Source organism: Anastrepha obliqua, chromosome 2 (genome assembly GCF_027943255.1).
Source record: "Anastrepha obliqua isolate idAnaObli1 chromosome 2, idAnaObli1_1.0, whole genome shotgun sequence".
In the NCBI taxonomy this organism is placed as follows: Eukaryota; Metazoa; Arthropoda; class Insecta; order Diptera; family Tephritidae; genus Anastrepha; species Anastrepha obliqua.
Genome location: NC_072893.1, coordinates 116,202,074 through 116,216,802, shown reverse-complemented (window position 1 = coordinate 116,216,802; position 14,729 = coordinate 116,202,074). Strand labels below are relative to the sequence as shown.

At 35.3% G+C, this 14,729-nt stretch overlaps 1 protein-coding gene across 1 annotated transcript in view; it reads right to left on the bottom strand.

Annotated features, from left to right (window-relative positions):
* Positions 1-4,338, bottom strand: part of LOC129238367 (microtubule-associated protein futsch) — a 90,599-nt gene extending 86,261 nt beyond the window's left edge. The window contains exon 1 of the mRNA XM_054873392.1: positions 4,299-4,338. Coding sequence (XP_054729367.1) covers positions 4,299-4,338 — 40 coding nt within the window. The remainder of the gene's footprint in view (positions 1-4,298) is intronic.
* Positions 4,339-14,729: the final 10,391 nt, after the last annotated feature.

Below are 14,729 nucleotides of genomic sequence, written 5' to 3'. Positions count from 1 at the left end.
TGCAAGACATACATTTTTCGAAATCATGTATTATTTATACGTACATATGCATAAAATAGGAAAAGTTTTTTAATAAATAATTTTTATTTTATTTTCTGTATTAGATTTCTTATTGGACTACTTACATACTTCGTATTCATCTTGGAAGCGACGAGTACTTAATAAGTATGTATACTATCAATTTTGTACATATGTATATGTACATATCAATTTTTAACAACATCCACATAAAATACAAATGGAAAAAATAAAAAAAAAAAGAAATGGAAAAATACACGTAAATATTAATAAAATACACAAAAAAACTACAAGCTGAAGTCCAAAATAAACAAGACTGGCGTCACAAAAATATTCTTGATGGCACCATCTTTTTAATGAGTTAGTGCGTGGGAAGTTACATTCCTAGCGGACTTCCAGTGAAAGTTTGGTGACATTCGCTTCAGTGGAAGCGAAGTTATTGCGTTTAAAGTGTCAGTATGTTCGTGTCATGGGTACAAAAATGAGTTTCGAACAAAGAGCTAATATCAAATTGTGTTTTAAAATCGGTAAAATCGTATACCGAAACATTTGAATTGATGAAAAAAGTTTATGGCGTGAGTGAGTGGTTTACACGCTTCAGAGATGGTTGTGAGGACATAAATGACAACTCCATCGGAATTGTTCGTGAATTTATAAAAAATGAACCCAAATCATCGTGAAAATTCATGGAGTCGGAGTTGAATATCTCCAAAATATCGATTTATGGCATTCTAACTGATCATTTGGGCTTACGAAAGGTCTGTATACGCTTCATTCCGCACAAGTTAACTGAGGACCAAAATTTGCTCAGAATTCAACATTCGAAATACCTCATTAAAGACGCGAGCAAAGACGAGAACTAAGCGTCAAAGTGCTGAATGGAAAGCTGCAGACGAGCCACTACCGAAAAAATTGGATTTGGAGAAGTCAAAAATCAATTCGATGCTCATTTGTTTTTACGATTCCAAGGGAATTGTCCACAAGGACAATTTTCTATCTTGGCGTTTTGAAGCGTTTGTTGCATCGCATTCCTTGAAATCGCCCTGAATACCGCGAAGGAGGGAATTGGCGCTTATTGCATGATAATTCACCCTCTCATCGATCCACTCTTGTGACTGATTTTTTGACTAGAAATCGTATTTTGCACAATGAGTCACTCACCGTGTTCACCTGATATGGCTCCCTGTTACTTCCATCTATATGGAAAATTGCATTTGGCCATGAAAGGAAAACGTTTTGTGTCCGTAGAGGCTTGCACAGACATCCTGAATGACATTCCGGTTATTGACCTGAAACACTCTTTCGAAAAGTTTTTAGATGGCTCAAAACAGTGCATTGAGGCCAAAGTTACTATTCCGAATGAAGAAGCTCAAAGTTATCAGAACAAAGTTCCTGTCGTTTCTATTTTAGCTCAGTGTTGTTTATTTTAGACTTTACCTTGTATGAGTTGAGCGATGTTTGTCCCAAAAGTAAGATGACTTGTTCCTTTGCTCGAAAAATATTTATACATTTATCTTAATCTGTTTTATCTGCTTCAAAGTAATCCTCCTCAGCTACGACATACTTGGGGCAGCAAAACGCTTTCTCCAATCAACGAAGCACTTCTTCGAACCACTTTTGGAATTTGACTTGAGTCTTCCTGCTTGCAGTTCTTATCCCCTCTTAACACTCCTAGGCTATTCCTTTGGAATGATTTGGCCTTGGTTTCGACATCTTAACCCATGACTCGCTACCAGTTGTTACCACAATCAGTTTCATTCATTCAGCAGCTCCTAAGCGATGCTGATGCGATGGCTCCTCTGGTCAAAATTAAGCAATTTCAGAAAAATGTCGCTGCCGCACGTCTCATGAACAAAACATTCGAAAAAATTATATGACACCGATATGCGTACATCCTCAGTAAATATATCTAGTAGTGATTCGCTGGTATTCCAAAACAATTTTGTTCATTGCTTCAACATTTTCATCTGTTGTTGACGTGTGGGGGCCTCCAGAGCGAGGTTCGTTATTGGCATCTGCCATTGTGGAAGAGATGGTCATAAATACTTTCTTACTTAAAGTAAAGTCGACAGAAATAGATGAAGACTCACCCTAATAAAACTAATTTCTCTTGACCGATTGATTTTAGATGAATCTGCAAACAGCGATAACTTTTACAATTTTTGTTTTTTTTTTTTGAAATTTTGCTAAGGTCAAGTCGGAACAAGATGCATTAATGCCATATTTTTATTTTTTGTAAACTGAAGCAATTGACTAGCAAAAAAACAAAAATACTGAAAATCATCAATAATAAGAAATTAAAAAAATCACCTAATTTTTTTAATAGATCTCAAACATTTCGCTTAATGTTAACAGGAAATAAGAGACCAACACTTTTTCGTTGTAAAAGAAGAAAACGTTTCACTCTTTGTTTCAAATTCTCATAATTTAGTTAGAAAAACTCGATCAAAACTGATATTGCATTCTTTAAGCATAAATAAATATAAATTTACTAGGATCGAATAGCATAGAAAACTTCTCTACCAGTGATCCGCAAAATACTCCTCAATGAAGGGATGAACGCAAAACCTTTAACTGCTTTCGCGATGTGCAGAATCTTAGGCAATAACACAAGAGGTCCTGCATTATATGCTCTGCATCAGCTTAACGTCCAATGAGATCCGCCCAGCGTTATTCACATCTCTTTCTCGCTCTCTCTTAGGTTTTATCTACTTTGTGTTTATTTTTTAACTTTCTTCTACTTTGTTGTGCCCTCTCCATCACCAGTTTTTGAGTGACATCACTGCATATATTTTCTTTTCTTTATCCAACTGTTTGATTATCGGTATTTCATACTATTTGTTTTTTAATCATGCGCATAGATATACATTTACATTATGTGAATGTGTGTGCATTATTCAATATTACAGCAGTAAATGTGATTGGAAGATGATTTCCGTTTGATGATTGCCAGTAGCTCTGACAGTTGTCTGATGACTTTTATTTTTTTTGATAAATGTTTTCGTGATGTTTACGCATACATATGAGTTGTAAATTTTGTTTATAATACCATGTACATATAAATATGTGCGTATATATTTATAAATATACTGTATCGAAGGCATACTTATATAATGAAAATTCTTGTTCGTGCAAAGTTTTTGGGTATTTTGATAAATTTTCATTCGATTTAACCTTTTCGTTATTGGCATCTTGAGTAAAATTTGCTTCTCTGGGCGACTTATATTAGGCTTTATGGCAAATAAAAATTGCTTTCAGTGGTTTTTCTCAAATATGTGCATACAAATAGCTTCAAATTAAGAAGAAACTGCTTGGGACGGCCTTAGCAAAATGTGACGAATTAATAAGAAAACTTCAACCAATACAGGAAAACAGAGTGAAACCCAAGCGAAGATAATTTATGTTATAAAATGTCGTGGGACTCTGTCGAAAGCTTTAGAAAAATTCATAGGTTCATTTAAATGTAAAACGAAAATATGTATTTATTAGGTGCGCAACTAAATTCCCGCTGTTTGTCAATAGATGCCGCCAGCAGCGTGTGCTAGTCGATTCTAACATAACCTAAACGTCCTAAACCTCGACACATTAGTGATTTTGTTTTGGTATCATATACTTTCGGTTTTGTGAAAATGTCTGATTTTGTGCCGAATAATCCTCATTTGCGGGAAGTGTTGCTTTTCCTCTTTTATTCGAGAAAAACGGCGGCTGAAGCGTATCGGGGGCTACAAAAAGTATATGGAGATGCTGCTTTAAGTGAAACAACGTGCCGAGATTGGTTCCGTTGCTTCAAAGACAAGACGGTGATTTTAATGTTGACGACCGTCCGCGTGAAGGAAGGCCAAAAACCTTCGAAGACGCTGAAGCTGAATTGGAGGCATTACTGAATGAGGATCCGTGTCAAACGCAAGAAGAGCGCGTTTCAGTATAAGGAGTTACCCGCCAATCCATTTCCAAGCAATTGTATGCTTTTGGGAATGATTCATAAACAGGGGACCTGGGCTCCTTATTAGTTAAAACCAAGGGATGTTGAACGTCGTTTTTTCGCCTGTGAACAACTGCTCCAGCGGCAAAAAAGGAAGGGTTTTCCTTATCGCATCGTGACGGGTGGTGAAAAATGGATTCACTACAGCAATCCAAGGAAACGAAAGTCATGCTTCTACGTCGTCGCCTTGACCAAGTTGGTGTTATTTATTATGAACTTTTAAAACCAAGCTAAACCATCAATGGGGATCGGTATTGACAATGCTTGGCTTCACGTTTCCCAACCCGTTAAAACCTACCTGGAAACACTGAAGTGGGAAATCCTACTACACCCACCATTTTCTCCAGATATTGCGCTGACCGATTATCACCTGTTCCGATCGAAGGCACATGGTCTAGCTGACCAGCAGTTCCATTCATATGAAGACATCAAAAAATGGCTTGATCCGTGGATAGCCTCAAAAGAAGAACAGTTTTATCGCGACGGTATACGAGATCTACCAGAATGATGGGAAAAAGTAGTAGCGAGGGATGGGCAATACTTTCAATGATTCACTTGTAACCATTTTTTCAGAATAAAGTTATATTTTCAAAATAATGTAAGAAACACGGTCAAGTAGTAATTTCCGGTACCTATTCCATAGTTTCTTCTGGAATTGTGGGGAAGATAGTTTTAATAAATATCACATACATAAATCCTTCCATTTCTTTTTGTAGGTAAGAAACTGGAAAAGATTTTTTAGAAGAGCATTCGTGCTCTTTAAGAAGAGCATTCATGTCCAAGCATATGCGGACGATGTCTGTGCGCTAACATCTGATAAATCCCTAAGGAGGCTTAGAATGAAAGTGCAGAGTATTCTGGACAAAATCGATGACTGGTGCATGAGACAAGGTCTTTCCGTCAATCCGAACAAAACCATTATAATCTTGTTCACGAGAAAATGGAAATTGGATGGGCTTAGTCTTCCAACACTGAAAGGTGTGACACTTGCTGTCTTTGCAATGAAGTTAAATATCTAGAAGTAATCCTGGATAAGAAGCTGACTTGGGAGGTACACGTTTCACTGAAGGTGAATCGCGTTTGAAGGATTTTTCAGCAATGCTGCAGAGCTTGTGGTAAAACCTGAGGTCTGAAACCTGCTCTCGTCCTATGGATATACACAGCACTTATCAGACCAATCACCACTTGCGCCTCTGTGACCTGGTGGTAATATACTTAAAACTATATTACTAACAAGTAAGAGGTATGGATGCTAGCTTAAAGTTAAATTAGCAGGTCACCATTTTGATTACTTCGTAAATTTTAAAGACTTAATATGTATACATATAAACTTTCCACTCGCAAGTAGGATTAAAGTACATTTTCTAAACACTTGATGGATGCACAACATAATTTGAGTTCTCAGTTCTCTACCAGCAACAATAATATTCATAATGGCGGCCGCTCAATAACCATAATGGCCGTAAATTCTAATTAAAGAAAAAAAAAATACATGTAAACCAATTCACAAAAGCCACAATGAGCAAACAAAGCAACCATAAATATACAAAGATGCTTATATTAGAACTTATCAAATATTTATAGAAAAGCAGGCAACTAAGTAAATACCAACACACACTAATATTGTCCTACAAAGCACAATGAAACAACGACTAGTTAAATTGTAAGTCTGTGTACGCCGGCGTTGATGAGCCATTTTACTCTGTTCTCCACAAGTGCGAGTTATTGGGCGCACGGGTGTATGTGTGCATGTGCAGTAATAAAAATATAAATGTTGCTACATTCCTACACACTTGCGTGTATTTATGCGCATTACAACAATGCTGACAATCAAGAAAATACATAATAACAAAATGTATGCAGAAATACGCACAATGGCCACCGGAGAAAGGCTGGTTGTGATGCGCCGCACTTGGCAGCCATTCAAAATGTGATTCAGGCAGTGTTTGCACAATTAAATACGCACAGAAACAATAACAACGAGGCAAGAGGAGAAGAAATATACGCACTAAATGAAGAATACACTAAGAAAAATAAATAAAAAGGACTGAAAAACACACAAAAATTAATAAATAAAATAAATAAGAAATGATAATAAGAGTAAAAAAAAAAACTATTCTTAAGAAAACTATTTTGGCGTGTATATCAACGCTGATGGTTGATACACTGTGCACAAAAGATATAATAATAAATAAATAACTAAGCAAACTTATTACATAAGTAGCATAGTGTAGGACGGACGTGCTGTGAGGACGTAAAAAATGATTGAGTAAAAAAACAACAAAAAAATCAAACTGTGCGCTTGTGGCCAGGGTCATCAACGCGTAAATAATAGATAGGCTTGCAAACAGCCCACTCACTCTATGTGGCTTTTTTACAGCACTCAAACGTTTTTTAAGAAAAATTTATTTTCGAAAATATTTCTATGAAATTTAAAAAAAAAAATTATGATTTAGTGAGCTCGAGGCACAAAAATGAAAATTGTAGAATACAGTTTTTTGAAAAAAAAAGAAAAATAAATTTATGACTTCGATGGGCAAAATTTAAAATTGCTAAAAATAATCTTTTTTGAAAAATTTTTTAATAAAAATACATATTTTGGAAATTTTTTTAATTAATAAAAATACATTTTTTTGAAATAAAAAACTTTAAAAATAATCGTTTTTGAAAAATTTTGTTTTAATCAATAAAAATACATATTTTGGAAAATTTTTCTAATTAATAAAAATACATTTTTTTTAAATAAAAAACTTTAAATTTAGTTTTCAATTAAATAGAAAAAAAATTATTTTCGAAAATCTTCATATTGCATTGTTAGATTGAAATATCTATAAAACTTTTGAAAACTTAAAAAAAAATTATTATCAATGATTTTTCGAGCTCAACACAGTGTGCCAGTTTTCTCTTGAGATGTCACTATTGTACAGTTATTTAACTTTATAGAAAAATTTATTTTCAAGTTTTTTTTAATGAAAATAAAAAAAAAAGTGTTTTTTAAGAAAATTAGAAAAAAGTTTTTTAAGACAATTTGAAAAAGATTTTTTTTATTAATAAATAATTTGCGAGCTCAAAAAAAATTGTTTTCGAAAATCTCCTTATTCCACTGTTAGGTTTAAATGTGTTATGTATATTTTTATTTTGAAAATTAAAAAAAAAATATTACAATATTAAAAATGATTTTACGAGCTCAACACAACATGAGAATTTGATTTTGAGATGTGACTATTGTACAGTAACCAGTTAGTTCTTGTTTTAAGAAAAAATTATTTCTAAATTTTTTTAACGAAAATTAAAACAAAATGTTTGTTTATTAATAATGATTTTGCGAGCTCAAAACAATTGATTTTCAAAAATCTCAAAATATATATGTATGTTATTTATTTTTTTTTTGAAAATTATAAAAAAATAAAGATTTATTATAAATGATTTTACGAGCTACACACAATTTTATACATAGCTTGCTAATGTGGTTTTGAGATGCCATTATGGAATAGTAATCAGTTATTTGTTTTTTTTTTGTTAAGACAAACTGATTTAAAAATCTTGCTTACGAAAATTGAAAAGTTTGTTTTACTAATAATAATTTTGGGAGCTCAACACAGGATGATTTTAGTTTTGAGATGTGTCTATTGTACACTAATCATTTTTGGTTTTTGGTTTGATTTTTTTTTTTTTTGAAACAGATAAAATTATATATTTTCGAAAATATTTTTATGAAAATTATGTTTTTTTTTCCACATTGAAGGCATAATTAAGCATGACAACTTACATTTTCCTCTTTTTAAGTAGGAATAGTACTTTCCCCAATAGTCTAGACAGCCGGTGACGTTAGTCTGGATTAACAACTTAATTCGGAATTAACTCAGAAATTAAGTGCAATTAATGTAAACTTAATTTACTCAGTTTAAGTGAATTAGGAAAAATGAAAGTTAATATCCATTGTGAATCAAAAATAATGAATCCTTTAAAGAGAAGAATAAGCAAGACTGGATGCAATGCTAGTTTGCACTGACATGTTCGAATTTACATTAATTGCTTTGATATTTCGGAGCAGTTTGAGAAATAGCAATGCAAGATTTTTATTAAATAAATAAATAATTTCTTAGTATCAGGGCTATTAATACCCGTATTTGTTGCCTGCGGCCTATCTTTTACTGACAAAACCACCCAATAAGCAAATCAGCGAATTCACTAATCCGCATTGCAACCGTCTGTTACACTATAATTTTAAACAGAATTAACTACGCCAGTGATCTTGCTTAACTGGAAAATTCTCCCAGGAATAACTTGTTTAGTGTCTCTTTGTCTCTGTCTCTATTCTTTCCTATCTCTTTCTGTGATACTTTTATCCTTTCTTCCTTGACTATCTACCCACTTTCCAGAGCTCTACATACAATGGGCGTTTTAGCCTGAGTGTTTTAGACACCACATCTCTTGGTGCTCCTTGGTTCAACCTATTCAAATTTCAGGTTATAGATGAGGCAAAATATACCTAGTTTTAAAGGAAATAAAGGGTTAATATGTTCTTAAAAAAATGTTATGGTATTATTCCACATTAAATTACTTACGATTTTGTATACCACAGATGTCGGAATCATGAAAGGGATAAAAAATATACCTTTACAATTAAGCAAATTAGCCCGCCAATATCCCGCATATAATTTTTCAGTTTATATTTTATTTTAAATTTGTATTTTATTTATTTTATTCGATACCATATTTTAAACTTCTGATGAAAGGATTTCGTAATCGAAATGATACAAAAAATGCCTGTATGTGAAGCAAACAGGGAAATTGGCTTTGCTGTATTGCACACCTAATTTTTTGAACATATTTTATACATCAGAGACAGAAAACGGCGATTTCAACAGCCCATGCCATTTTTTGGGGATATATAGTATAAAGTAATCAAATGAAAAGCGTACAGTTTTACTTAGTTATTCATTATTCATTAAATTTTTTATTTATTTTTGCACTCCAATTTTTTTCAGCGGACTCAATTTTACAGATTTTTACACACACACACTATCAGAGCTAAGCATTCACTTTCTAGCAAATGCACTCTGCTGGCTACCTATCAACGGCCACTTTGCTTACATTCCACACATTATGCGCTTCTTACGTCTCTTACATCTCATACGCCTCTTACTTCTTTTACGTCTCTTACGGCTCTTACATCTCTTACGCTTCTTACGTCTCTTATACCTCCTACGCCTAATTTTTCGCTATCTTTTTTCGCAATCTTCTTCTGAGTCTTTTACTTGGTAGAGTCGCAGTTGTCGTTTTGCAGCATTTTGTTTCAAACCAGCCTACCTCAGCAACATTTCGCCTCACCTCCGGTGACCAGCTAAGCTTTGTTTTGGCAGCACCCAGACCAGTCGTCCTTGTGCCTCGATTGTTGCCAACATTATGACCAACTATGGCGTACAAATGGTGGGTCGAAGCAAACAGTCAGACATTACTTGGTTGTATATGTAGTTGTTACTTTATTGTTATATCACCGGCAGCGTAATTGTACGAGTAGTTACTAGTTCCATTCTTCTTGACTTGGCTCAGACACAACTTCGTACATACACGAGCCAGTAAGTGTGCTTTTTGTTGCATAAATGCAAATGTGTTAGTATGTGTGCCTTTGTTTGTTGTCTCAACTTGCTGAGGATCTTCCTACTTTTGTCATAGTCAACCATCCAATGTGGCGCACATGTACACATACTCATACATCCACACACATACACGTATTCATAGCATATGCAAACTGAACAATACAGGCATACATTATTCATGCCAGCTACCTACACATATGCGTACACATATGCGTACACATATGCGTACACACGTGTACATGCCGTCACACACTCGCTCGCCCTTCTTTCGTTTTTCAAGTGTGTTTGCCTTGTCTGCTTTTGGCTGAGTGGCTTCATTCGCATTTTTCATAGCGCCTTGTTGGCTTTCGAAAAACGAGAAAAACATGTACTTTCATGGAAGTAGCGAAAAATAAAAAAAAGCATCAGCAAAAACTTTAAGTGAACGTTGTGCCTCTGTCAACATTAATGCGTGCTTTTTTTCTTACAATTTTTTTCAGTTTTCTTTTTATTTTCATTTTTATTGTTATTCGTTTAATTTGTATACGAAATTGTTTCTTACTTTTAGTCATTATTTTTGTTCAATCGCTAGCAGGCATTTCCAAGTCACTGCCCACCAAAGGCCGCCAATTTCTTCTTGCTTCCACACACTTTCTTTTACTTGAGTTTTTGTGCTGTCATTCGGTAACTTTTTATAAATTGAAGCCTTCCAAAGTTTTTGCCAGCGCTCATAAATATCTTTCAAAGCTTTTTACATTCAATATCCGAGTTTTGCCTAAAAGAGGTTGAATATTAATTTATTTGAAAGGGAATTTAGTTGAGAGAGAGAAAGTTTAAAAATATCGCGCGTTTTCTGAAGGAACGACATAACTTCGAGTTTGCCCGCTTCAAATTTTTCAATTTATGTACTACGCCCCTTTACGTAAAAGTAAAAATACGTTTTTAACTAATCCGATAATGTTAATATTAGGGTAACCGGAAAATAATGTCGTTTTTTTACAGTGAATTTCTTACAACTTTTTCTTTTCAATCAATGATGGCAGCAACCAGCAACCTTTTGCCATTTAGTGTGCAAATTTTTAATGCCTGATCGATAAAAATCAATTGGTTTTTCAGTCAAATATTTGGATATTGCATTTTCCAGATCAACCAAATTTTAAAAATTTTTTATACTACTGGCAAAAACTAAGGTGAATTTATTTGTCAAACTTCGTGGGATTAAGATTTCGCTCTAGTTATTTTTTTCATGAGTTGGCAGCACTGTTAATACCCAGATGTTATTACAACTTTCATGTGAATGTCATTATCAGTAATATATTTATGCTTGTGCAGGGTGTTATGCTTACGACCCTGAAACAATCGACCAATCAAGCGAATATCGTGCTAAAGGCAAGGCCAGACCGAAAAGAGCACGTCAAAGTCGTTTAAAAATAAAGGTCATGATGACAGTTTTTTTAGATTTTCGTGGTGTGGTGCACTATGAACTCCTTCCACCTGGCCAAACTGTTAATAAGGAATATTATTTGAGCGTTATGCGTCGTTTACGTGAAGCAATTCGTCTTAAAAGACCAGAATTATGGGCCAACAACTCTTGGTTTTGCATCACGATAATGCACCGTCTCACACGGCACTCGTTCTTCGTGACCATTTCGCCAAAAATTCCCCGCATATCGTTCCGCAACCACCGTATTCACCTGATTTGGCTCCGTGTGACTTCTGGCTATTCCCAAAACTGAAGAGACCACTCCGGGGAACGCGTTTCGAGTCGATTGAGGAGATAAAAGCTAAATCGAAGAAGGTGCTGATGGCTATACCGGAAATTGACTATTTGGCATGTTTCGGGGATTGGAAAAATCGTTGGCATAAGTGTATTTCATCGAGAGGGGATTATTTTGAAGGGGATGAAATTGATTTACAAGAATAAATAAAGATTTTTCATTTTACAACCAAATTCACCTTACTTTTGTTAAGAAGAGTTGCAGTGAGCGGAATAAATGGAAATGAGAAACTCATACAGCGCAGGCTTGCAGAGTCTGTTGTGAGTGCAGGAGGATTGTCAGCAAGGCAATATAGTTTCCGACGCGGAAAGTCAACCCTTAGCGCAGTAGAGGAGGTGATACGTAGCACCGAAAGCATTCAACGCAGACTACCCATATCACATAGCACCGTTCTGGCAACGTTTGATGTACGAAATGCCTTTAACAGCTTTCGATGGCTAGACATTATGAGTAGTATGCGAATGGTTTCGAATACCTGCTAAGTATTCTACAGAACTACCTATGGACGTGAACACCAGCTGGTCAGGAAACAACAGCGGTAACGTCTGGCGTAGCCCAAGGATTTATTCTCGACCCCAATCTCTGGAATATGGATTGAGAATCACGGCCTGGAACTCGCCTAATATAAGACCGACGTCAGCGTGATGACTCGAGGTCAGCATGCAAATTGGCGACACTTCCGTAGTGACCTAAAAAGTAATGGAATATGTTACCTATGTATTCAGCTGGACTGTAGGGTTACTTTCTGGGCCCATATACGAGTACTTTCGGCTAGGAAAACAGCAAAGTTCACGAAAATGCTAAGCAGATAAATGACAAACATCGGTTGGCCAACACAGAGCAAAACAAGGCTAATCATGGCGGCCACAAGCTCAATTTTCTGCTGCGGTCGTAACGATTGGCAGATAGACGGCGAAACCCATACCATCAATAGGAAAAAGTGTCCAAAGGAACTTCGGGGAAGTGAATTACTTCTGAACTGAGTGAATTACTCCTCTCGGGCCACAGATACTTCCGGAGATACCTATACAGCATGGGCCAGTTGAGCGATTCCAAGTGCATACACTGCGAGGCGCCGAGTGATGACGCTGAATACACGTTTTTTAATTATGACAGATGCCTCAAGGAAAGAGATGCTCTGAGGAAGCAGATTGGCGACATCGTGCCAAACCACATAATCAGCAAAATGCTCGAACGCGAGGGCAGCTGGAAGATGGTAAAGAGATACATCGAGGACGTGTTAAGGAAAAAAGATAGACCTTAATAGAGTGCAACAAAGCCAAGCCTCACAGACAGAGACACAATAAGCCGAGCCTGTAGCATGAAAGCTGGCTACAAATATGGTGGACCCAGACGTGTGTGAATAGAACGGATTATTTCTTGGCCCTCTCGAAGTAATGCAGAAAGTAGTCTTGGGAGGGCTGTCTCACCACAAAGAGAGAAAGTGTTGTTTCACCTGTCTTAGCAGTTCTTCGTGGCCGTTCATTTGGAGCGATCTACTGCATTTTGAATTTTGAATTATTATATAGGCCCAATTGTTCTTCTGCAGTGATCGAGCAATCAAAAAATGATTCTATATTGGATTGTTGAAGCAATCAGTTGCATGTCGTGGATTGGTTAGCTCTGTTTTCTCCAGACAGTTTATGCGGAACTCAAACATCTGCTCTGTTTGTTTTATTAATTTGTTTCAAATGTTCTTGGATAATCGACCAACCTTAAAAAAAAAAAAATAAATAAATGATGCGTACACTTCTGTTATATGTTTGGCTGAGCTTCTCCTCCTGTTTGTGCTGTGCGTCTTGATGCTGCTCCACAAACGGAGAGACCTACGGTTTTAAGCCGACCCCGAATGGTAAATTGTTTTTTATGAGGTTTGTTAGGAGTATTCGACAGTTTATCGATTATCTGACATGGATTCACTTGCACTTCAGCTCGTACAGTTGTTGGCCTTCCTGATCGATGGGAGTCAGAAAGATCAAAATTACTGGATCTGATTTTAGAGCACCATCTTTGGCATTTACGAACATCACATACACTTGGGTAAATATCGTAAATGTTTATGGTAGCAACTGTTGTATTACTACCCTTGCGTAACTTCAAAGTCATGCAATGGCGTATTTGAATCTCTCCTGGTATTTGGTAAGTCATTTAACTCAAAATGGTGAATGCGAATTTAGAGTGTCAGTTTCCACAACTAAACAAACCACTTTAACTTTAAAATGTCTCTGGTACGTCTTTGAACTACGCAATGAGCTTACAAACGTTAAAGTAGCATTGACATGCGCAGAAACGACATTACTTTTCGGTCCGTCTAATAGATAGCGAAATTTTTCGAATTTTTTACACGTCACAAAAGAAGAGCTGGTAGTCTTTTGAGCATACTTATCAAAAAAATAAATAAATCGCATAACAAATGCTCGACATTTTTCTTATAAACAATAAAGCATCCAATACCGTCTGCAAAAAAAATTGCCAAAAATTAACGCGATTTTTGAGCGAATTCAAACTTACAGAACTGACTGAGCCATAAAATTGAAGGCCTGAATGTTTCTAAAAATTTGAACTTCAAATGTTACATTCTGATGAATTTTTATTTAATTTTTTGTTAAATTTTCAAAAAAAATTAAAAGTTTGATTGATATGGGTTTTCTAGTAGACTACATTATTTCTTCATACAAAATTGTCAAATCTTGTCAACAAGCCCCTATGCTGTTGTTATTATTAAACGCACCAAAAATGTATGTACCTATGTATTCACTTTACTTACAACTACTTGTAAGCAGTCTAAAAATATGTAGTTCAGTACTATTACTTCAAAACTCACTCTAACTAAACACAAAAAAAAAAAAACGTGGAAACAAAAGTTTCTCTCTCGCAAAAAATTTAATTGCCTCCATTTGCCTTATAAAATAAAGTTAGTCAAAGCTACATGAAGGACTCCGTATGTATATTTTTATTTTTTTGGATTTTTTTTTTACGTGGATGAACTAAACCTCCTGGCGTCAAAAGGACTCCATATATCTTCTAAAGCATTTGCTTCCTATTATTGTGCTTGCGTGATGCACACAAAGTCATAAATGGTCCAGAAAATTAACATCTTCATTGTAATTAGTCGTAAAGGTGTTGTTGTGCATATAACTGTAATCAACTAAGTATAATCAGGATTATAGTAATGCGCCTGCTTGTGTGCCCTAAATTACACATACACAAACATTCAAAAACATGCTCGTCCATGTAAATATGCATAGTAAGCTTGTAACTGTTTTGTTCACACATCTGTCATTACATATTTACGTGTTTGCATTTGTAACGTTTTAATTTAATTGAAAAGTTATATGTGAGTCAGATGTGTGTGTGTGTGTTTGTGTG